The sequence below is a fragment of the Melopsittacus undulatus genome, chromosome 3, assembly GCF_012275295.1.
Source record: "Melopsittacus undulatus isolate bMelUnd1 chromosome 3, bMelUnd1.mat.Z, whole genome shotgun sequence".
In the NCBI taxonomy this organism is placed as follows: domain Eukaryota; kingdom Metazoa; phylum Chordata; class Aves; order Psittaciformes; family Psittaculidae; genus Melopsittacus; species Melopsittacus undulatus.
The window spans coordinates 64,317,252-64,342,824 of NC_047529.1; the positions used below are offsets into that span (position 1 = coordinate 64,317,252).

At 38.5% G+C, this 25,573-nt stretch overlaps 1 protein-coding gene across 1 annotated transcript in view; it reads left to right on the forward strand.

Annotated features, from left to right (window-relative positions):
* Positions 1–25,573, forward strand: part of SLC35F1 (solute carrier family 35 member F1) — a 244,908-nt gene that overhangs the window by 131,357 nt on the left and 87,978 nt on the right. The window contains exon 2 of the mRNA XM_034061113.1: positions 7,457–7,632. Coding sequence (XP_033917004.1) covers positions 7,457–7,632 — 176 coding nt within the window. The remainder of the gene's footprint in view (positions 1–7,456; positions 7,633–25,573) is intronic.

Genomic DNA, 25,573 nt, shown 5'->3' on the forward strand with positions numbered 1-25,573 from the left:
ACTGCAAGTATCACTTTTTGAATTAATTTCTGGAAAACTGTGGAAAAAGAGCTACTTGTTTGAAAGTACTGTATTCCTCAATTAGGGTTTCTAACTAGTTTTGTAAGCTCTCATATAGAAAGTTAATTGTGTAATTTATTATTCCAATCTAGATCAAATCTTTAGATCTAGAAGCCTTAATTTCTTTAATCATAGCTGGGTAGACAGTGACTTTTTATAAAAATTTATGAGCTGTAGTTAGCTTCAGTCAGTTTATTTGGCTAAAATGACTTGAAATACAATTATTTTATTGCATGGTCATCTGTAATTATATTTTTGATTCCATCAGAAAGGTTGGAATATTTTCAGTTTATCCAGTGCTCCCGAGACTGGTAAGCTGCCAAGAACTATATATGGAGAGACCTTCACTCTCAAAGATAGAAAGCCTGTGGTGCTCCAAGTCCTGTGAATCATAGCTGAAAAAGCACTGAGAAGTTGCTGGTTGGAGGGTAGCTGGCTGTTTCAAAACTTAGGCATGTTTTTAGGATAAACTTCCTTTTTTTTCTTTTGCTCATTCCTTGGTAGGATGAAGCTGACTTTTAGGAAGTTACACCAACATTCCCCACCCCTCCAGTTTACCTGTAATGATTTATCACTGGACGCCATTAAGATAATAGCATGGAAATTTTGTCACTATGCTTTCCTTTGCTATTTTTTAATGTATTTATTTTATTTAAATGCCTTAAAAGGTGCCTTCCTTGCACTTATAATCAGTGCAGCAAATTTTCTCAGCACGATATAGTTATACATTAAGTGCAAAGGTATGTTTTATCTGTTTAAGAATAGTCTTTAAAGAATTCCAATTCCTTTCATTATTAAAGAATTGTAAAACACAAGTATTCGTGAGCATGTGTGTGTGAAGCTGGGGTAAAAATTTATAAATGAAACCTATTTCAAGAATTGCTGTAATTGGCAATATACAAGAGCTACGAGATTTTTTAGGTAAGACCTCATCTTAAATACGGCTCCAAAGACTCCCATGACTTGCTGAATATGATTCTGCTTTGTTTTTGTCCAAAGCCAGCAATCTGTGCTGGTCCCTCAAGCTGTCACTTAAAAACAGCAGAGCCTGAGTAAGCCACAGCTTTGAGGCAGATGTACCTAGGCCTTGAATTTCAGTGAGCTCCCCAAAAGGCTTTTAAATTCAAGCCCAGTTGTACTGGAATAGAAATTAGAACCTTAACGCTTTAAAAAGAAAATCCTCAGAGCAACTTAGAAAGCCAGAAGGTGAAGGATAAGAAATGCCACAGCCCCCCTGGACAGTGTGACCTTCCAGTCAGGTTGGTGACTGCTGGGGCTTCTCCAGCTTTCAGGAAGCACCAGCCACATGGCTAAGTTTGGCTGTCCCTTCTCTGCTTCTCAGGGTCGTTCATCCCTGGGATGCTGTGTGAGCTGCAGTCCTTGGCTTTGCGCAGTGTCCCTCTTCTGCCTGCTCAGCCCTTGATGTCCCCACAGCCTTCCCTCTGGGGCCATTTAAGGAGAAGACAACTCCACTTCCCTCCTTTGGGACTCATCCAAGTCAGTGACTTGTTTTGGAGACATCATGGATAACTGGAACATGCCAATAAAGCTCATAACATGTAATACTGAGCTTCGCTCCAATGAGGAAAGTATCTGTAAAGTTTAGTTCAGGGCTGCAGTGTGAGTAAGGAGGCAGTGGGAAGCTGGGGAGTTGGCAAGAGAGGGTGACGAGAACAAGAAGGTCCAGAGCTCTTCTCTTCTCCCCAAGTTAAGGCATAAAGACTTTTAAATGCAGTAATTTAATTTTGTACTTCTGGCATACCTGGAAGGGCTCAAAGCCCTTAATATCTGAGGTTCTGACATGTGCGTTATTCCTGCTTTTCCTATGATAATGTGAGTTAACATCTTTCTTCGTAGGTGTTTAATATAGATTTCACATCTACCTTTAAATATTTAAATAAACCTGACTATGTTCTTACAGGGGTGTACCTCAGCTCACTTTGAATCAAAGTAAAGTTTTTAAGACCTTGTTTTATTTTTCCTTGTGCTTTTATAGAAACACACTAAACTGCACTCAAGTGAAGAAGCTTGGCAAACCCACAGTGCTGTGACAGACATGATCAGCTTCATTATGGCATAGCAGTAATCAGTCTCTAAATGAAGTTTATCTTTTCTTTCTCTTTTTTAAATACAAGCTTGGAACATTTGGAGCTATAACTTTGTATAGCAGTTCATTACCATCACAGAAAAAACATGGTCCTGCTTGCAGGTCCATAGCAGTGCTATGAAGAAGGCTTTACAGATGTGTTCCTCTAGTGAAATCTCAACTCAGGAAACAGACTGCTAATCTCTCATCTGCTGGAGCCTGTAGCATGCAGAAGGATTAGCATGCCTCATGCTAGAGATGAAACATGTCATCTGGCTCCACTTCTGAAGAGGCAATAAAGAAGTACTGTTTAATTTCTGTTAGGATATCATGAAAACCCATGATAGATGCCTAGCAGTGAAACATCTGGAGGTTTAGAGGTAATTCTGACCTACTTCTTACTTCAAAATACTCATCTGACTTAATAGGAAGCATTGGACAGATTAACTAGCAAGTTTGGTTACAGTGGAATGAATTTGGTCAGTTCCAACGCAGGATTTTAATTTAAGCAAAAGAATTCAAAGAGCAGGCCTTAAATTGATATTTTACAGGAGAAGAATGTCTTCTATTTGCTCTGTGTTAGTGAATGGCTATCAACAGCATGAGAGGAAATGACCTCAAGCTGTGCCAGGGGAGGTTCAGACTGGATATTAGGCAAAGTTTCTTCACCAAGAGGGTGATCAGGCTTTGGAACAAGCTATCCAAGGGAGTGGTTGAGTTGCCATCCTTGGAGGTAGATGTGTAGATGTGGTGCTTAGTGACATGATTTAGTGGTGGACTTGGCAGTGCTAGGTTAACTGTTGGACTTGATCTTAAAGGTCTTTTGCACCGTAAACTATTCTGTGCATTTGTAAGATTGAAATTTAGAGAGAAACTGAAGATCCCTATTTTAACTTGGCTTTCAAAGTCATTGTTGATCTTAGTAAGGAAAAGTGGGATTTCTGAAGAATTGCTTTATTTGATTTAAATAGAATACAAGTAGAGAAATAGAATAGCATTCACCTGAAGAGAAATTTGACTCTGAAAGGCAGAAAACCTCACTCTTATGAAGCTTTTTGTAGTGAGACTCTTTTTTATGTTCTGTTTGAAGGCCCTCAAACCATACAGCTTTTCTTCAAAATAGGAATGAATGTTGCAGCCTCAGTGAATGAATGTACTACTGAATCCAGCATGATAGACCAAAGGCTTAGGAAATAAATCATACTTTGTGCCAGTCTTTGAGAAGTGGAGGGTATGAAAACCAACAAGGAAAGTGTTGTAGATAGGAGCTGTGTTGCGTGTTTCAATGGTATTACTGTATTTAGGGAAGATACTCAGTGCTGGAGATGACAGCAGTGAGTTAGTTGCTTTTTATTCTGTACAAAGGAAGTAGTAGGTTTTCCACAGCTATTGAAAGCTTCTTTTCAATGTTTGCTTGCTGCTTTTTTTTAAAAAAAGAATGGGTATGTTATTATTCTTATCCAGGTATTAAAGACTCAGGAGCTGAGACTCTTGTATTATTAGATTATTGTTGGCAGGAAAAACAAAATACAGATAATGCTATCAGGCATTTTCTGTACAATTCAGGCATCTTACATTAGTTATTAAGGTTATCCAAACAGTGTATTCTTCTTTGCTGCTGACATTGTCACTAATTAAAAAAGAAAAAAAAATCATTTAAGATTTGTTTCTATGTTTTCTGCTTGGAGAGAGATGAGTTGTTCTCTTCTATTCACCCAAGGCAACAATCAGCATTTTATTGATCTTCTGCTTTGGTTTCACTTATCTGTTCATTTCATCCATTTTCATTGGTAGTCATTATAGTCTCTTACAGTCAACACTGATGAGAGAAGGGAAGCATACCAAATCTCTTTTGCCACTATATATCATTCATGTCTGTAGTGGACATACCTATAGTAATGGCAGGGTATTTTAACGTGGGCATTGAACAATCTTAGCAATAACCATCCTGTATAAAATGGATCATCTTTTCTGGAAGTCTGAGCACTTCATGGATGTTTGTATTAGTTCTTCTTAAGCATCTAATATATGCTACTCTTTGCACTGATTAGATAGGAATAAAAGATGTCTCTTTTTATGTCATACATCATCTGTGAACCATTTAACTAAGTTCTGACTGGAAGAGAAACAGAACTGCTTGATTTCAGAACAAGTTTTCTTACATAATGAAAAATACCAAATTTTTGCAAAAATCAGAGACAAACAGTACATACTAAATATCATTTATGCAGTCAGTGTTTTGAAAGCTGCTGGCATTGACAGTACTGCTGGCACCGGTCTTCCACAGAGTAGTTTTCTGCATTTTTTATATTCTATTGTTATCCAAAGCACAGTTCAAGCTACAAGGGTTATACTTTGACCCACATCCAGCCTTTATCTACATACTTGAAGGTGTTTAGGTTCATAGTCATGATTCTTGTCAGTGTTTGTTTTTACTGAGCTCCTACTTACCCTTTGTCTTCATTGATGACTTCAGTAAGACAACAGTGAATAGAATTTTTGACATATTTTGTAACTGATTGAAGACAGAAAACTATTGTAAATTACTTCATAAGAAGAAGAGCATAATGTTTGAATTACCTTGAATTACATTCTTGTTTGTATGTTTAGGAAATGTAAAATACAGAAGCTGAGGACAGCATATGTATATAAGGCTGTAGACAGCTGCTTGAACTCTTTAGGAAAACTGCCACTTTGAGATGCGGTGACTTGCCAAAGAATCAACTATAAAAAGTATGTCTGATTTATGAATTGCAAGATGGCAATGACAGAATGAAAATGTACTTCAGAGAGAGCTGTAGTTATCATACAGAGCCTTGGAAAATCAGCTGGTGTTTTTAATTTTTTGTTGATTGGATTTTTAATACATAGGTCAATACTGCCTGGTTAGGCCTGGTGACACACCAGAGTATAAACAGCTGAGATAAAAACATTATGCTTTTTATAAGATCTCATCAAACTTTCCACCAGTCTGACCAAAATGTAATGATTAGTGATGTCCAACAGCTAGCTGTCATATGGAGCATGGAATTTATTATTGTGAAAATCCTTTCATGCATTTAGCTTTCTGTAAGTCTGACTAGGATCCAGGATTCTTCTCTCCAGGGCAGGTGCAGTCCCACAATGGATGTACTACAACATTTGCTCATAGGCATAACTGAGATACAGAGAACAGCTAATAACTACTTAACATCCCATGTAAAGCAGGCAACATATTTAGAGATACAGATTTGCAAACATTTAGCTTACTAATGAAATAAACCGACAAAAACTGCAGTAAGTAAGAAAGCAGCCCTGCATGAAACTTTATTGCAGGAGGAAGACATAGGGAACACCATCCAACTAAATAAATAACTGCAAACAAGTTTACAAGATTAATATGTGGATTTAAATTGCAGTCACTATTCAAATTTCCTATTCCACATCAACAGCATAGCAGGTAACAGCAGGAACTGAGGATATATAGTTTTAGCAACATTTGCATCATAGTCTCAGATGTCATCTCCGTTGAGTGTGTTTGTTTCCCATGGTTATGTTTCACTGTAGAGTGAATAATGTGAAAGTGGAGGCAGCAGCTGGGGAGTTTTACTTGCTACTTATCGAGCAGTCTCCCATCAAAACACGGGGTATTAGCACAATAAAGTTTGTTCTCTTACTGTCTGTGTTAGGCTGTTTGTCAGTGAGATATGTTAGCTGAACGTAACTACCCAGGCTCCTGTGTTTTACAGTGTGTGGTTGAATCACGCCATGACTGACACCAACACACATCAGTGGGAGGATTGTTTATGAAAAAAAGGGAAAATAAATTTGACACTTGAGTTTACCAGGAAAGTCATTGCGGGAGCACAGATGCTCATCACTGCCAAATACACACAGCCGAGGTCAGGGAAATGTGTCAGGGAAAGCAAAGCAGCCTTGCAGCATTTTTTTTTAACCATCTGGCAGAGGAGAACACACATAAAATACAGTTACAGCTGAGCAGAGGGTGCCCTTTTTCCTCTACTCTCTTGGGATTGCCTAATCCCCTTTCCTCCTACTAGGCTTTAATGAGACATTGCAGAGTGTGCTCCTCTCCCACCTTCCTCTCTCCTTCATTGGTTCCCCCAGGGATCTGCAGCCCCTCTTTTCTGGGGGCTGGTGACAGCAAAAGCAGCAGCTGGCTGGGCTTGGGCTAGATATCCCCTTTAGATGTCCTCTTGCTTTTCCTTGCAGTCGTGCTTGCTCCTCTTCCAGGCCAACAGTTTTGCATATCGTTCTTCTGCATGGGACAACGTAGCTCTGAAGCAGGCCTGGTCAGCATGAAAGTACTGACAAATGGGGAACCTGGAAAACCTCTTTAGAGTTATTTAAAAATACATGTTTATGTGCTGTGGGTGTACGACCTCTATGACAAAAATTGGAAAAAGAGGATTGCTTGAACTGAATTGGGCCGTGCGGTTAGATAATCAATTCTGTGAGAAGAGTAAAAGAGATAAAGATAGTTGGATGTGAAAAGGGCTTTCAGATACAGTGATTTCTTGCTTAAAGAGATGAAAACTATAGGAAGACAGAACATGCCCGAAAGGAGCAACTATTGGAGACCTGTGGGAAGAGAGAAGGGGTACATTGTAAGAGGGGAATGCAGAGGAGACTAGAGATTGAAGTCAAGAAAAGCATATTAAAGAAACCAAACCAGGGATACATTTTAAAGAAGCAGAAGGAGCTGGGAAAGGAAAAAGTGGAACCTCCCGCTCCTGGCGAAAAGAATAGGAACTAAACAGTGACAAAGATGGAAAGATACATACAGTATCACAGTAGGTGGAAAGAATTATATGATGAAATGGAAATGAAATGAGGGGAAGGAAGTTATAGGATAAATTCATGTTGATAGTGAAACAAAATGAAATCCTTCTATGCTTTTTCTCTGTGGCTACTAAGGCCTGGAAGAGCTGTGATTGCTGCTCTGTCTGAATGATTGTCCTAGGTCTTTCTGTTAAAGATGGTTGAAGGAAGCAGTGCTGTATTTTGGTTGATTTAAACTCGAATTTATCCTTTGTGAAATTGAAATTAAATGGAAGAGATGTACCATCTTCAGTTGTTTAATATGTGAATAAAAGTTAGTGTGTTTGGGTAATGTTTAAGTTCATGACAAGAGCACGAATAATGGAAATGTTATGTTGGATACACCCAACAGCTCCCTCATTGACTGAAACATAGTGTTTCTTCCTGTGTCTTAGCACTATTGAGCACAATTCCTGGAGGAGGATGAACATTTCCTCCTTGGCAAGGAGGCTGAGTGTTTTATGTCTGTGTTTTTCTCATTCATTTTAGGGATCTCTTGCTGTCTGTGGCACTTGGCCAAGTACTCTCCCTCCTTATCTGTGGCATTGGTCTCACAAGCAAGTATTTGTCAGAAGATTTCCATGCCAACACACCTGTTTTTCAGAGCTTCCTCAATTATATTCTTCTATTCTTGGTCTACACAACAACACTAGCTGTCAGACAAGGTAAGTGCATCTCTGAAAATATTTTGTAGAAAACAGCACACAATGTTATTTATACTCATACCCCATTAACATTTGTTACATGTTTACATTACCTAGTAATGCAGATCTGATTGATTGAAAAAAAAACACAGCAAATGCTCATTGGCAAAGAATGAATCTGTAGATGATGAGGGTAGTGGTGCAACCTGAAAGGAAAAAGAAATATCAGTACTTTTGACTTTCTAACTGTTCTTATGGGAATGTTCCTCTTATACCTACCACTGGCACCAGAACCATACACTCAGGGTTCATTTTAGATTTCACTGCATGACTTGCTGGGAAATACTAATATGCTTTACATCTTATATAGGTTAAGGAGATCTCAGATGCAAACAAAGAAGAGCTTGTTAGTTCTAGATTCTGGTTACAGCCATTCAGTAGTTCACCTATTGTTAGAAAAAAATAGCAGCCAATTTTTAGTTGTTGGGAAGTAGGAGATGAAGGGAGAGAATTTGGGGTGTCATCTCCCTGAAGTGCTATGTGGGCAGAGCAGCTCTACAGCCCTGCCACTGCTTTGCAACAGGGCTTTGTGTAACCAACCTAACCTCCAAAGTGACAAAAGCATTATAGTACACTTTGACACTGTTCGACAGTCTACATATAATACAGGGGAATTGTACCTTTCCTGCCCATCCCTCCCTTCTTTGAGATTTCAAATCCAGATAAGGTGTGGGAGGTGAACATGTTTAAATACGTTTCTTACCCGTTCATTTTTAGTAATGATTTTATTTATTCACCCTCGCAGAACACATGGATTAGAATCGAAATAAAAGAACAAAAATATCATGTGCTTTCCTGACTTGGCTCTCCTGACATAAGAAGGGAAGGGCTCTGTGGAGGAGAAGAACCACAAAATGTATTAGGCCATGATGTATTTATCAACATACTGAGAGGTTCACACTTTCTTACAGGAACAAACATTTTGGATTGTTCTTTGATGTTACATTTTTTACTGATTGGAGAACAACCCTAAAGCTTAAGTTCTTCACTCATGGTCCAGTCTGTGATACAATACTATAAAATGTTGCAAAATAGCAAGGACTTAACTTCCATGAAACAATGAACAGTCAAAAATATACCACAGTGCTCCAGTACAAAGCACTTAAATGTATTACAATTTAAGTTTCATAAACCTTGGTCTCCATTTACGTTTTTCAGAAGCAGTGAAGGCCAATCTGCAGAGGACATGTCAGCTCTTATACCAGGAGAGATTGTTCAAGCAGTGTTTTGCTGTCTTGGTATTTCGGTTTGTGTAGGGGGAAACATCACCATATGCTTTCCTCTGCAAAAGGTTTAAAACATGTATTAGTAGCATCTTTCTGGAGAGCTGGATTTAAAAATAATTCTTCTGAGTGTAGGGTTGCCTAGATGTTCCCAGGTTGTCCCAGAAATGTCCTTCTCAGGATTGATTTTGAAGCTGTGGAAGGCAAGTCCCTGTGACTTTTAAATAGATTTTACTTTTTTGAAACTGCTAGCTTGTGAGAGGAAATAAGGGCCAACATACTGCTGTGCATTACAGGGGTTTATTTAGAATAATGTTTGACACCTGCTATAGATTGACATCTCGAAAATGCTATGAAGCGTCCCGTTTTACATGTATAAAAATATATATGCAAACTGCACTTCATAAATAATATTCTGACTCTGTTTAAGAATACAGTGGTGGACTAAAGAGAGGTTGTCAGAGCTATTGTCAGAGCTCTCTGTTGTGCCAGTAAGATACATCTAGGAAACAAACGGGGAAAGTGTTGGGAATATATGGAAAATACTTTCTGGAAGAATGAGGAAGGTTGGGAAAGGTGTTTGAATGGGCCTGTGCTTGAATACTGACCTTACAAACAACCAGAATACAATATAAAGCTTGCCAATGGAATACTCTGGAAAAGGAGCTGTCAGAAAAAGAAAGATGGTTTGGTAAAAAAAAAAAGGAAAAGAAAAATCCAGAACAAAACCGGCTACAGAAGCAATGAAAGCAGTGATCCAGGCACTCAGCATAACATTGCTGCTAGATTGTATAGCATTACACAGCCACCTCATTTACTTGGCGTTTAATATTGCCAAGTGATTGAGCCTGACATTGTCTTTTTGCTTGTGTATTTATTCAAATTCATTATCTGTGTTTGTTCCACTAAGGCAGCTTTTCTAGCAGTTCTAGTCATTTGGCATTGCTAGCAGATGGAAACCACATAATAATGCTATTAATTTTATATGGGATAATTCTGTTCTGAGTGCTGAGAGCATCAGAAGCTCTTTTTTTTTTCAAGTGTGGTTCTTGTACCCTGTGTGCAAGATTTAAGATTCTTTAAATTATCCTCTTTCTCCTTTAGAAATCAAACCATCATAAGCTGGCTTGTAGTCAAAAATAGCTGCATCCTTTTGTCTTTTTCTTTGCTTTCTTCTTAATCGCTGGGGTTTTTTTTCAGAAATGTACTGGCTTAGGAGGTGTCACTTGAGATAGCAAAAAAAAAACCCCTTAATTCACTGTAGGACTGAAAACTATAATTTTCTGAGACATAAGGAACTCCCGTTTCTCTAGAAGCTTCTACCAAATTTTGATTTAGTGTGGATCCCCTTTGACTTACCTTCACTTGCTGTTCATCTCACCCCATATAAGCTCCCTGAATGATAATGAAAAGGTAGAATTTGCACTGGTCTCTGAAAATCACCATTAGCAGATGATTAAAGCTCCTGATTCTTGAGCTCTCCTGACTAAAGCTTTCTGCAGTGAATGCCCAATTTCCAGCACCTAAAATTATTCCATGGGAACCAGCAGCTTCCACTACATTTTTATGTTGTGGATCAAGATGCTTTTACTAAAATAATTATATCATAGCCCTTTAGTGGGTGCAAAGATTAGGACTACCACTATGTAATAAATCTACATGTCATCAGGCAGTGTAGGAGATGCACAAGTCCTGCTAGTGCCAGAATCTCTGAGTTCTGTTAAGCTTCATTCCCATGTCCTGTAGTTCTAAATAGGGAATCAGTTTGAAGGCAGTAAAAGTACAGAATTGATAAAGGAGAAAAGATCCATTCTTGTGAGATTTTCATATAAACCATAAAATGTAGGTGCTACTCAGGTAGAGGAAAAGGTAAAGGAAAAGAATTTGGACAAACTGGAATTTTTCTGGTGCAAAATCCAACCACATTTTCTATCAATCAGTTGAATTCTAAAGTTTCCATTAAATCGTGAATCTGGTATCTAGAACACTTTCTCTTTTGTCCTGGATATTTTTAATGCTAATTTTAATTTTCTTTGTTATATATAAATTAAGTTCAACTTACTGTTTACCCAAAGAGGTGAATGCAGAGGTTCTTCAGTTAGGTGTGCACACCCCTGGGCATGCATATAGATGCCAGTAGCCACTTACCTACAAAGACTATCCACTAGAGCTTCCAGGCCAGTGCTCATAAATACGCCAGTGCTCATAAATACACCAGTGCTGACGTCTGAATATAATTCATTAGGGTTTTTTTGTATGAGAACACTGCTACAAAATTAATGTTACTACTGCAGCATTATAAGGCATTGAACATCATTATGTTTTATCTGGCTGATATGCCAAAAATTAATGGCTAATAAGGATCACCTCAGTTCTTTCTTTTAAGGTAACTTCCTCTCATGCCTGTTGTTTTCACAGCCAAAACCTGTATTTGTCCACCGTAACGCCTCTGAGTTGAGAAGAAGATTTTAACACTTATCACAGCTCAGTCCCCTCATCAACAGAGGACGATGGTTAACAAAAGCTTATCAGGACACTTTCAGTTGCCTGTTATTACTCATTGTGTAAAAGAAAAAACTTGGCTTCCAGGAAGAAAAGCCTCAATCAGTGAAATGGAGCTATGGGAAGTAGAGCTGGTGGAGATTAGTTTTAACACCTTAAAAAGCATTAAGTGGGAAATTGCCCATAGTGGGACCAGAAGGTGTTAATTACTAGTAGTCAACATGGGTGCAAGTATCAGCAGCTTGCCACCAAAAATAAATTATGTCTGAAAGACACCTCACATTGCTACAAATGAAAACAACCCATCTATTAGACATCGTTAAAAGGAAAAAAAAAAAATATGAAATTGATATATTTTGTTACTCTGGAAAACAAGAAATGAGGAGCAGTAGAAATGTCTTTTGAACAGAAGGGAGCCATACACCTTAAGGGCCAGATTTTGTGCAAGCAGGGCTCCACACTGGCAACTGTTCCCTTAATTTTACTGTAACAAGTTACCGAGTATTTTCAGCCCACCATTACTGAGGGCTGGAAATAATTTGCTAGTTCAGAAAAGTTTTTATGAATCTGTCTGGGTGAATTCTGCTTCTAGGCTAAGTGATGAGGTTGTAGCATATGTCAGTGGAAATATGGTTTTCCTTAGAGTAACTGAAATGTCTTCGTTTTGACATATAATCAAATGTGATCTGTGCCCCTGAGTCAGCCAGAGAATCCTATGAGAGTATTAAGGATTGAAGTCCTTTACTGGAATATTATTTTTTTATGCATTTTTGTCTAGGATTGTTTTACGACATTGGTATCAGTCATATATGAATTCCTGATTTATCTGCTATTCAAATATGTATCTTCATTTATATGCATAACCCCCCACTCCAAATATCCTTCCTACTTACCCAAAATTGACTAAATGAGGCTTCTTGAAGGAAAGTAAAGCATTATATAGGAGTTACTCTCTTTTACTGCAGTCAGCAGTAAATTTATTGAATGATCGAAAGGCTAAATTTTTACTCAGTTTTATTCCACTGGCAATGTTATATTGGCACAAACTTTAGTACTACGCAGTTAACTTAGGTAGACATACCAGAATTTATTCACTATTAACACCTTTTTTTGTCAACTGCCTATAAGAATATGCCAAGGAAAGAACGACAGTACATGATTTAAGCTAATCATACTGTATTAGATATCATGTACTTTGGGCAGTATATGTTGTACCATTGAGATAAAATGTCTTCTGAAAAGGCATCGATCCCATCAGCATTTTCAGTGAGAAGCCTCCAGAAATATGGCATTTTCTCTTCACTGAGGACAGGGAGTGATTTTGATTAGAAAAGATGCATTTCATAATTGTTTGATTTCCTAAATAGGCTCATGCCTCTGCTGTAGAACAAAGAGCTTGGTTATCCCTCCAGTGTTGTACATAACCTGCATAAGCTGCAGCCAAGCAGCCTTGCGGTCTTCTCTGCCTGTGACAGAAGTGATACTCAGTCCCTCAAGGTGACCACATGCTGGCCTGCAAATGCATGGCAGGTGTTACAAAGAACAATAGCATTCCACTCGAAGCACAGAGGAAGGCACATCAAGCTGGCCCAGATCCTTGCAAGGGGCCAGGCTAACCCTGGGTTGTAAAAATGAAACAAAGCAGCAAGCATAGCTTGGGACCAGTGAAAAATAATGACGTTCAGGTCTTTGGTATTCTCATAGCAGCACTGCAGAGTCTCCCTGCTGTGTGGTGCTTTGCAGTCTGCAGTGCACTTTCTCCTAATTACTCTGGGCTTCTAATTAGAGATGCCAAACTGTGTGGGATATGTTTATTATGAAAATCGTGAGCCAAACAGTCCTTTTGTCTGGGCTTTGAAGTGCCCTTTTCATATTCAGAGGGAATTCTCTGCTTTAGGAGAAATGAAACTAGAATGCTGGATGTTTATAGGTGCTTCAAATTGAAGGGATCTTTCTGTAACATGCAGTTTTCTGGTTTGGATATCATGCTCACAGGAGCAAGAATTATGATGTGTTATGTGTTCAGGATTTGCCTATCACATCATGGGCACCGCAGGAAACTAGATAGAAGAAGACAGTATGAGCAGAGCCAGATTCCTGTTCGGTGTCATCTACATAATCACTGTGTTTGTGTTTGCATGTTTGTATTTCCCCTCTACTTTAAATCGAGTTTTAAAAATTCCCTGCTCTAAAATCCTGAATGCTGCTGTGCTCTGTACTGCATGAACCTTTGTTATGTTACTCCATAGGTGGTTACAGTTCAGTGAGGTGTTAAACTTCTCCTGTGTGTATAGTTTCAATGCAGGACCTTGGGATCTTCTTCTTTATGACAGTTTCCCAAACTCACAGAATTTCCCTTCCCAGTCCAGTGAAGTCTTCTCACATTCTTGGCCATAATACAGAAACAGATGAAATTTCTACAGAGTACAATTTATTCCACATAGCTGGTAGGAAGACAGGGTGAAAATCCGGTAGACCATATTGGTGATACAAAGGCAGGGTTAAAACCCACAGACTTGACCTTTCTGTCTTTTGTTTTGTTCTATTTTGCTATTCCTAGTGGAGAGGTTGGGTAGGGTTTTTTAATCCTATGGGGTTTTTGCTGTCAGCTGTCCTTGTTACACTTACCAGTAGACACATGCTTTCTGCTTTGGCTCTGCTGCTCCTCTCCACACACACAAGGGACCAGGCATCTCAGGGCATCCCAGGGCTTAGTCAATTTTTGTTTTCGTCAGGTGTGTTTTGCTTTGCCAGCTACACAAATAAACATTTATGGAGAGAAATCCTGGCCCCAAACATAGTGAAAGTACATTGGCAGGCAAAGGCTGAAAGGAAGCCTCAGTCCTTTCTTTGTATATGTTTTCATCTCTCAGTTCTGTGCTCCTGATTGTTAGGTCAGACATCTGCTGTCTAAACCCACAGCAATAGTCCTATGTTAGGAAATGTCTGTTCTTTTGTTAATCCTGGCCAAAGCAGCACAGTCATTGCATCATATCATTGGAGTAACTGATGTGCATCCCACAGCACATACAAACTGAAAATTGGAAAGTACTGTTCCTATAGGATGCAGGTGGCAGCAGTTAAGCATGAACTCTGTGTGTCATGGTTTAATGATGCAAACACAAATACACTCATGATGACCCCAAAGCAATAATGGCCAGGTTTAATCAAGCATCCATGCTGTAGCATTCTCTTTAGTAGTATCTCATGATCCCTGATGCAACTCATTCAGTCCAGAGGTGCCTCTTTTTTTGCTAGGTTTCAAAATAGCTTTGCTGCTCAAAGAAGTATCCTTTGTGCCATCAGAGACAAAACCTGTAAAAGGGCATCAAGTGAAAACATAGGATCACCTAATTTTTTTGGTCATGTTTCTGGCTGCCAGGTTTATGTCCTTATCTAGTTTCTTCTAGAAACAGATTCAGGTTTACATCACGATTCAGACTGGTGCATGTTTTATGAGAGCAAACCTTACAGGCACTAAGTGCAGTGAGCATGAAAAGGTTGCCAAGCTTTAGGCTGGCCGAAGCTGTGGGAGATGAACCATATTTTCATCAAGATCCTGCATCGTGACTGTGAGGCAATGTCTATACTGAATATACTACTTAAAAATAAGTCAGTTTTACCCTGGAGGTGAATCTGCATACAGTTTAAGAACACTTAGCCAGATGTGGCCATTCCTTGCCAGTAAGCCCATAAATAGAAACTACAGATGCAATAAAATGGAAGTCATGCAGTTATTCAGCTCACAGCTGCAACATCACAGGTAGCTAGTGGAATTTAGCAAAATCAAAAAACCGTCACAGTGTGCTGTTTTATATTGTGATGTTTTTCTTAGTGATTCCAGCACCCAAATCTGAGACTTGAGTCAAATAGGCAACATGTATTTGCAAGCATTTATGTTTGGATCAGCATTTAGACTTTTGTTGCTGATCCTGGGAAAATCCCTCCTCAGACAATTTTCCAGGAGCCATACCAGCCCTTCAAACCACTGAGTAATCTGAGCACAAGTCTGTGAGTACCTGTTTGGGAAGATAAACCTCATTACTAGGAGGATGAGTGGGCAGGCTCAAGGAAGCTCTGAGGAAGTTCAGTTTGAATACTCAAGCATCTTGCTGTTTGATCTGCATCCCCATCTCTGCAGCTGCCACTATGTATTTGTACCACAGGTTCAGATAGCGGCACAGATGTTGTAGGTAAAAGAATCAAGTCTTTTGAATGTGGAGAGACAGGCATTGTATGGTACAGCCCTGGAAGTGCTCAGATACCATGACAGTGAGCACAGACTGAGCTTTGTAATTTGGTCCACAGTATCAGAGTGTTGCACAGGGGTGAATGTGGCTCTCACTAATTTTATTTGAAGGTAAAGCAGCTCCCTGTCTAGCCTGTATTGCCTCACAGTGTGTCAAATAATAAATTGTCTCTTAAGGGTGTGAGCTGAATCACAAGCAGTTGATTTTCTGTGGAATTAAAGGATAACTGTCCTTTGTAGTATTAGTATACAAGTCTGATTCATCTTAATACATAAACATCTCAAGTGCTGTTTACAAAACCAACCATCCCTTCCCACCACAATGAGGAAAGTTAATGGTTCTGATAAAATAGCGTACCCCTGATCCTACAGCTGTATGCAGAATACCAGGGTTGTCTCTGCCACTTCATGCAGTATCAGTATTTGTCTGTGATTTATTGAATACTTAAACATTCATCAATTCAAGCAGCTAGCCAGGGTAGCAAGATCCACATTCAGCACACGTAGCTCCAACATTCATACGGGAGATTTGAAGTGTGGTTACAAGATGATAACTGTATTGCCTGAAGGAGGTAAGTCCCGCTCTGCCAGAACGGTGCTTCGTATGTAATTAGTGTAAAAATTCAGAGAACTAGAGTTTATCCTTGTGATCGCCTTTCTCATTAAAAAAGAATCATAATGAAAGAACAAAGTGGTTCCTGCAGTGAATTGGATTGCCTTCTGAAGTTTTCACTAAATTAAGGACTCAGCAGCATCCCATTCTGCAGACCCCAGTTGTAAACTGTACACAAGCCTTGCATCACAGTCCTTTTTGAAGGTTTGGAAGTACAGTATATTTCTCTCACATGGGAAATATCCCACCTCTCCATTTTCTTTTTTGGATTTCATTAGTTTCTGTTAACAAGGTACGGGGACAGAGGAAGGAGCAAAGAGCAGTATGTGATGCTTCAGGTAACTCACAGCCACAGCTTATAAAGTAAACCATAAAACTTACTCTAATAAACCACCTTTTCTAAAATACAGTCTATGAGACGACATGAATCAAGGAAATAAAAAGTTATGCTAGTAGGAAAAAGCTCTGTTTTCAACTTACTCTTTTGGCTCACACTTAATACCAGGCTGTAACAGAAGCAGTAAGTTTCTCTTCCTTCATCTCCCTTATTACCAGGTAATAATTATTGTTACAATTAAATACATCTTTAAGGCAAAAATATACAAATGTCCTTTAAGTTTTCTACCGTTTTGTAAGCATATTTTTTCTTTTATTTTTAGCTGAGCTGTTAGCCATTGGCATATGGTTACTTCGAACTCCTGTCGCATTTCTGGATGATCGTGCTATAATACTAATCACAACTTCATCTGAAGAAATGTGTACAAATTTAGCACTCTGTATGCAAGCTGCAGTTGTGCTGTATGCTCTCCCTTCTGCTCATAAGATCCAAGCACAGACAGGAGCAGCAAGTCACTTCTGAAAGATGCTCAGAATTCAGGGACTTGGGGAATCACAGGGAATCACAAACACTGGGGATGCTTTAGAGCCAGGTTGCTACTAGAGTAGCTCAGGATCATTAGCAACCATCTCTGTTAGAGCTTATCCCTACATCAGCTTCCCTGAATTAACATTAGAGAAAAGGAGAAGGATAACATATGCCGTCTAGCAGCTTCCTCCATTTCTTGCACATATTTCCCTGATGGGAGAAGGAATCTTTGACGGAAGGTGGGAGCTTTGCTGACAGCAGTAGTGAGCTCTCTGAATGTACAGGAGAGGGAGAGACCACGTGCATGTCTCACAAGAACACTTATCCTTTAGTTTTCAGTTATATGACAGCAACAGTCAATTCAGAGGGATATTTTTGTAACCAATACAGAAATATAGCAAGTGAGGTTTCAAAGAAAAATTATGCATTTGTACCTTTTCTGAGTTAAATATTTATGACTTTGCTTCTGTGCAGCTACTAGAATGTTTACGCAGTTTCATTTATCTTTGCTTCTCTGATTATCTGTCTGTGATCTGATACTTTATTTTGTTTTGTTTAATTCTAAAGGAGGTTTTAATATCTCAGGGTAGAGGTGGACTGTCACTGCTTTTATAAAATGGATCTGCACTGATTTGCACCACTGGTGATATAAGTGAAGGAGTTGCCATAATTTATGATGTATAGGTATGCTATAAATAATAACTTAATGTATATATAATACATAATCTCATATATCTGTTATATATATCTATCATGATTAATTAATCATATTTTAACCATAAATTAGGATATATGCTGTTTGTTTTCATTGGTATTTGAAATCCTTGGTTTGAACATGTTCTTAAATGTCCTATTAAGATTTCAGCTGCTTGGTGTTCAAGAGGAACTACTTAGTGCCCTTATTTCCTCTGTTTGTCATGTAAGAGGTTTGGCTCCATTTTAAAGTATCTGTAGTGGTTTGCTCTACTGTGAGTGATCCTGAGAGTGTTTACATGCACACATAGTTGATTATATAACATGCACACACACACATATATATGCACACATCCAAAATACCCTATCTATTATCAGTAGAATTTTTTTTTAGTATTATTTTATATTGCTTATCATCTCAAGATCCCAGTGAACTTCAGGTGTTCCTGAGCTAGGCTTCATGCTTATTCAGGCAGGAGTATGATAACAGGCAGGCCATGTTTTTACCAGGAACATCTCATGTCCACTCGCAGCTTTTATAACAGTTCAAAGAGCTAAAATGCCATAAAGGGGATAGAAGCTTGCAAATAACAATGTTTTCCAAGCAAACCAAGTTGACAGCGAGCTCCTCCCAAGCAAATCTTAAGTGCATGGACACTGGTGAAGGATCTTTTGCTTTGATGATCTTTTGGTATAATGCTTTTGCAGCAGCATACCAAAACTGTGGATTAAATTTTGTGTTAAAAGATGTCATGTGTTAAGAACTGCATTCCAGAGCCAAAGAGAGCAGCAAAAACATTTGAAGGACTTCAGTAAATTTCTGATGCTCTCATCACTGGGGCAGAATTGATGTTGTAGAAATGTTTGCTGGGATCTGCTCCCTCCTAAAGAAGAATGGACTTGGCCATGGAGCTAGGCAGCAAGCAGTCACTGGGTTGCAATCACTGGTTTGAGTGCTTTCTTAGAACTAAAGCCATTTGGCTGAGGAGGTGGCAGGTTGGCAGAGCTGAAGTTACAGGGGCAGCTTCACAGTCAGAAGTCTGAGTGAGAAACACATTTTTAAGTAGAGGCTGAGTATGGTGCACTCCTGAATGCTGGTACGCAAGGGACCACAGCATGTCAGGTGGGCAAGGTGGCAAATGTGCTTGTTAAAGAACAAGCACATTGTACCAACAAGTACATGCCCGGGTATTTTAGCTCTTGTTTAGATGATAATGTGGTTGGTATAGATCACTATCACATCCCAGGTGACATGGTGTTTTTCTCTTCCTGTAGCAGATTGCCTCTCTCTGTGGGAAAGTGTCTTATTGAGGATGTATGGAGAAAGTAATAATCACTGGAAGTTACTGAGCTGAAGAAAGACTAAAACTTTACTTAACCTCTCCACACTGCAGCTGTAACACTGAAATTGCATGGATAATGCTACTTGAGAATGCATGTGGATCTGCAGTGTGAGATGGTCTGAGATCTACATGCACAAAACTACTTGCTTTTTCTCTGGTGAATGGGGTATTAGAAATGTGGCAATCCGATCACTTTTAATTTAGTGAGGAGTTTGAATGTGTTTATTGTCTTCAATTGTTCTTTGTTTTGAAAATACAAAACAGCCTTTACCAGAGTAGTATTTTTCTGAAGCATGGAAGGAAATGAAACTCATGCAAAAGAAATTAGGGTTCCTTTGTCTTTAAAGGATATGGGATACTGCAGAAAAGAAATGTGATGTTTCAAGGTGAGGGAATTCAAAGCATAGCTCAGAACAGCCTGCTTTTAATAAGACAAATGACTGTGGTATTTATGATAGCTTTTTTTTTTTTTCTAATAGTATAATGACTGGTGGATAGGATCTGTTTTCCAAATAGAGATCACACTCACCAAGATATTTCATAATGCAAACCACTGAGATAAATATAAGATACAAGGTAACACAGAAGTTTGGACATGTCTACATAGCTACTTCTTGCTGCTTATATTTGTCTTTCCCTTAACAGAAACACATGATTGTAAGGAAGAGCTCCTAGAATGTCTGTGAAAGAATTGCACCATTACTATGCCTTTATGGCCTTAATGATAAAAACATTTCTAGCAGGGCTGACAGAATCACTTCTAGCAGGGCTGACTTATTTCATACGTGGATTGTATTTCAGTGTCTCTGTCTCTAAGGATAGTATCCATGCCTAGTGCTGAGTAAAGACATGTAATCTTTATGGCACATTGATTTTTATTTAAAATCATCTAGATGTAAAAACAGTCTTGATTTAAAAGCAAGGTGCTTGTTTCATTTCTCAAGCAGTAAAGACAGTGATAGCCCTCTCCATGGAAAAAAGGAGGAGGGTCTAAAATGTAGAGGTGCTGTGTCAACATACTTGTACAGAAGAGCACGGAATGCTTGGTATCAGTATTTATTTGATTGAATCATAGAATGGTTTGGGATGGAAAGGACCTTAAGCATCATCTAGTTCCAACCCAATTGACATGGACAGGGACACCTTCTGCTAGACCAGGTTGCTCAAAGTCCTGTCCAACCTGGCCTTGAACAGCCAGGGACAGCTTCCCCAGGCGACCTGTTCCAGTGTCTCACCACCCTCACAGTAAAGAACTTCATCCTAATATCTAATCTAAATCTATCCTCTTTCAGTTTAAAACCAATTTCTAAGCACACAACAAACATTTAAGTGGACATTTATAAGTATGTGCACCTGAGTCCCAGGTTAAAGTGGAATAAACACAAGCCAACTGACACAAGAAAAAAAATCACATCTTTCAGTTTTAAGCAGGATGTTTCTTCCTAAAAGTGTCACAATTGCCTTCAATTTCTGTTACATGCCCACTTGATAGTATAGCAGCAACTTGTTCCTAATTGGAAGATGCTTACTGCATATTGTCAGGTTCTATCAACTTCCTTTCTCAGTTTTTGCAGAAGACTCATTTTTTTAGTCCTTGCTAATATATTTCGTATTTTGTCAGTAGTGTGACGAAATGTCATCTCCTTATTCTTAATATTTTAAACAGTAGAATAAAAATGGAAATTCGTTGTCAGCTGTCTGTCACATTCACTGCAGAGGCATTCCTTCTCATGCATTTGATGAGGCTTGTGTTTATTTCCCTAATTTCCGCTAATCCTACATTGGTGAGGGAACAGTCTATTTTCTGTTAATTATAATATTAAGAGATAATCTGCTTGACTATATTTATTTTAAAAAATAGATCTCTCATAGTATTAATATTTCCCACTGATGCTTTGCTTTGTACTGTCTTGATCTCTGTTTAATATGGTTTATGGATTTAATCTGTTTTGTACTGAAGAATATTTAGTGGACTTGACAAGTTATTGGTTACAGATGTAAGCAACACTGAAAAGAAGCAGAATTTTTCATTAAAACCCAGGTGTTGAGAGAGAGGTTATTGACAGGTCTGAAGAGGTGTAGAATTAAGAAGCAGCAAGTAATAGGATCAATAGCACTGATGTTTGTCATTGCCTTTTGCAGTCTTACAGACAAAGCTTCATATTTGTTAGTTGGAACTAATGAGTTGTAGAAGCCAAAATATATCTATAGTGAACAGTTTTGAGCAAATCATTGATAACGATTTGCAACCGAGAATCATATCTCATATCAACAGTTTAGCAGCAAAGTGGCACTGAAGAGTAAAACATTCCCTTTCAAGGAATTTAGTAAACTAATTTCATCATTACAAATTATTTTTATTACCTATTAACATTGCTAACTTCAAAACAAGGACTATGATTGTCTTAATAGAGACACTGACAATAAGTATTTCAGAGCTTTAAATGATTGCAAGAAGGGGTTTTTTTCTTCACTTTTTTCCAAAATTCTATCACTAAGTGATAGTCATAAAATGTCATTTATGGTCATAAAAAGTTATGCAAGTTAAACTTGCATAAAACATTATGCAACCCTTTTGAACCACTGCATCAGCAATCACCAACTAGTTTCAAGAATCGGTATCAGAAAAATACCTTTTAGAGATAATACTATATTCAGGAAATCAGAATTAGATAATAAATATAGACAATACTATATTCAGAAAATACTATATACAGGAAATCATCTTGCAAGGGGATTGATTAGGTGATTTATATTTCTGTAAATATTTGGCCAAACACAAACAGTGCTTCATCTCAAAGGAGGGTATCATCTAATAGGTAAGGAAAATAGGACACGAGAAACTGAGTTTGATGAGGCTTCAGGGAGACATGGTCAGAGAAGGAGTTTGTAGGACAGTTGTCAGACATCAACAAGGTTGGAAAGCTTGGGAAACACAAATATTTGCTTTGGAGACTGCCCTTGCACCACAGGAGCATTCTTAACTTGCTATGCCCTAAACATCAGGCTGATAGGTTTGTGACAGTCATCCCTGGCTGAGTTATACAGTCACAAAACAGGTATCCCACAGATTGTGGTCAGCATTTTCTTTTAAGTAAAGATAACACAGAAGTGTTTCCACCAGTATTGTCCAAGTCCCTCCTCAAGACCTGCCTAGGTCATCCTTCCTCTCTCTTAGTCAAGTTTTCCCAGCATGGGAAAGCAATACTCAATTAGTTGTATGTCACCATGAAGAGGATATGAAATCTGATTGCTGGAACTGTGTTTTTTGCTGGTTTGGTTGACAAAAAGACTCTATGAGGGAACTGCTGTGGAAAGGGACTGCAGACAGGGGCACAAAAGTGGAATAGTTTCTCAAGGACATTTCCCGGAGTACTGATCTCTGTTTTCCCAATTCAGAATAGCACTAGAATCACGAAGTGACATTGCTCACTGTTCATCTCTTGTAAATGCTGGCACTCTTTTCAGTAGTGAAATGGCCAAGAGGAACAGAAAGAGTAGTGGTTCCAGCGTGTGGAAGTAGAAGTCTGATTCTACGATGTGTCTGTGCTTACCTCTGTCAGACCTCACAACTGGGCGGAGGCTGATACCTTATGCTCTGGATGTCAGAATTTGCTGATGGCACAGTCTCCAGGTGGTTACCTGGTGGCTGGCTGTTTGGACAGTCAGGTTTGAGTTTTATGTTATTAAAAAGAGAGCATCCCTATCCAAACTGATAATTTGTGGGTGGTTTTGGCAGTAGCTTAGTTTGAAGACAAGAGCTGATGGCACTTCTTTCTAACTCCCTGACTCCCTAAGGGAATAGTTGTACAGAGAAAAATTGTCTTTTGACCTTGTCCAGTTCCAGCTGAAAAGACAAAATGAAATTGAGGCTGAAATAGAGGTGGCCAGAAGTTTAAACATGGGATCTAGGTTTAGGGTTTGAACTGGGCAAAAAATGAAGTACAGCAGAAAGTGATTTATTATCTGGAGTTCAGAATATAAATACAGTATGGTCTTCATAGAATCATTGAATCATAGAATAGCCTTCTGGGTACTTTCTGAGACTGCATACAAAGAAATCTGTGAAGGGTTTGCCTGAACAGACAAGCAGGCACGTAAATCAAGAAAACAAAGCTGTAATAAGCAGTGGGAGCTGAGACCAAAGCCCTGATGTAGGCTTGCAGAAAGCTGAGTGAGTCAGTATGCCTGGAGAGCAGCAGTTCCCGTCCCCTGCTTAATTTGGAAGCCTTGTGTTGCATCTATGTTTAGAGGAATTCCCTGCTGATTCCTTTTTCCCCCATCATACCAAAATTATTTTTATGCTGCTTGTCCCTACTGTCAGTGACATCCAAAGCTTCGTTTCTCTTCTCATTTCTGATGTTCTGATTTCCTTTTTTCTGAGTCCTTTCAGTAGTGTTAGGCTTCACTCCCTGCTTCCCTGCCTTATCCTATAAGTCTTTTTTGTAATTTATTGTGAATATTGCCTAAAGATGGAAAATGCTTCTCAACTGATCATATAGCTGAAACTATCCTCAAATGATGCATTTGACTCTGACACTATCTACTCCATGTTTAACATATCAGGAATAATTTTTATTCTAACAAACACAGTTTCATGTGGATGCAACTTGTTTACTGTTTTTAGGAGGCGAAATAAAATCAACATCAGAGCAGCTATAGCAGGTTGTACAAGTCACACTCTTATTGAAAGAGGTGATACAGTAAGGCCAAATTCTGAGGCAATTTATCAGGGGCTTTTAAAGAATCATAGGATGGAGGAGAGCAAGAGAAAAAGGAAAAGAACCTCCATTTTAGAACATAATATTTCTTTGTTACAGAGCTGCTTTTTCACTATACCAATAATGGATCACATCCACATCTGAAATACAGACAGGCATTGAATGACATTTCAAAAGGACTTGATTTATGTTTAAGGTGTAATAAGAATTTCTCATATAGATGAATTTTGAGAAAACAGACTATTTTGAAGTCAGGCCTTTTACTAATGTAGAAGATTCAGAGCTTTTGAGCTCTCTGCGTCTCTGTCTTTTTGAACTATAATAAATATAAATACAGAGATTTGACGATTAAACTTTCCAATCCTAACTATTCTATGATTCTATATCACAAATATTGGTGCAATTAAGTCTGAGCAGAATAACCTTTTCGTAGCTGCTGCCATGGTAATAAAATTAATGAAGTTATGTTTGAAAGGTATGCCCTTTGTGGTTAGAGTTCAGTCAAGCAGAATTAGGGAATTTTCAGTGTCAGTGCTGTACAGGGCAGGTTCCTGCAAGGCAGTAAATCACATCAAAAGCACACAGCTTATCTGTCTGTCCACCTGTCCATTACTGTAGCATCTGAGTGCCTTTAAAAGCTATGTTATTTTAGACTCCTTATACTCAAATATATTGCAAAATGCATTTAAAATAGCAAAATTCTGTTTCTAGCTTTTGTTCTGTGTATAACAGTGAACAAGTTGTTTAAAGTATAATTTTATTCTTGTTTGTCTGCTGTGGACAGGAAAAGAAAATCAGCAGAGGCAATGAAGTGAACTGCCAAAGACTGTGTTTTGTAAAGAAAAGTAATGTTGCCAACTTTTATAGAACAAGTTTGTAATTTAAAGAGATTCATGATAATAAACATGTCTGTTTTTTTCTTAAAACCCCCATTTAGTTTTGTAAGCTGAGTGCATCTCCTCTGAGTTTTATAAGAAGTAAAGAAGTATGTTTCTTACATGTTGGCAAAAAAGTGTTCAAATATGGGATTGCAAGTTTTTTTTTTTTTTTAATCTCAGAAAATAATGTGGTACTTTAAGGTCTCTCTAAAATTTTGAATAAGATATCTCATTCAAATAAATTTTTAAATGCTTGTTGTTGGCTGTACTGAGAGCAGTACTTGCCTGAATGATGGGTTCAGTAGTTTGCCACTCCAGAGAGGAGACTACATTTGCCTCTGCTCTTCTTGGCCAGAGCATGAGAAAATAGTGTCAGACCAGAGAAAAGACTGAACAATGCTACTGATATTTTACCCATTCCCACTGATCTGATATATTACCCCATACCTATCAGTTTGCCCACTGATCCAAGCTTTTACAAATATAATGGACTGCACAGACTCCATTGAGTGCAAAGTTGTCCCTGCAAAAAGCACACAACCTGCTGCATCCACTTGTAAAGGAAAGCCTACTGGCATCAAGTACAGAATATGAAGGAGGACAAGGTGCTGTTTGCCACTTTTGATGGTTATCTTGTAGAACAAACTCTTAGGAACATACTGAAGCAGTCCTGTTTTCCTACATGACTGTTATGAGTTGCTTGGTACTCAGCTGGAATCCAGTATCAAGAAGCCCCTGTGAGTCTTGCAGCCTTTGTCTTGCAAAGAGTAATGTGGATGCAGATATGCACTGAATGACACTCACTTCCCATCCAA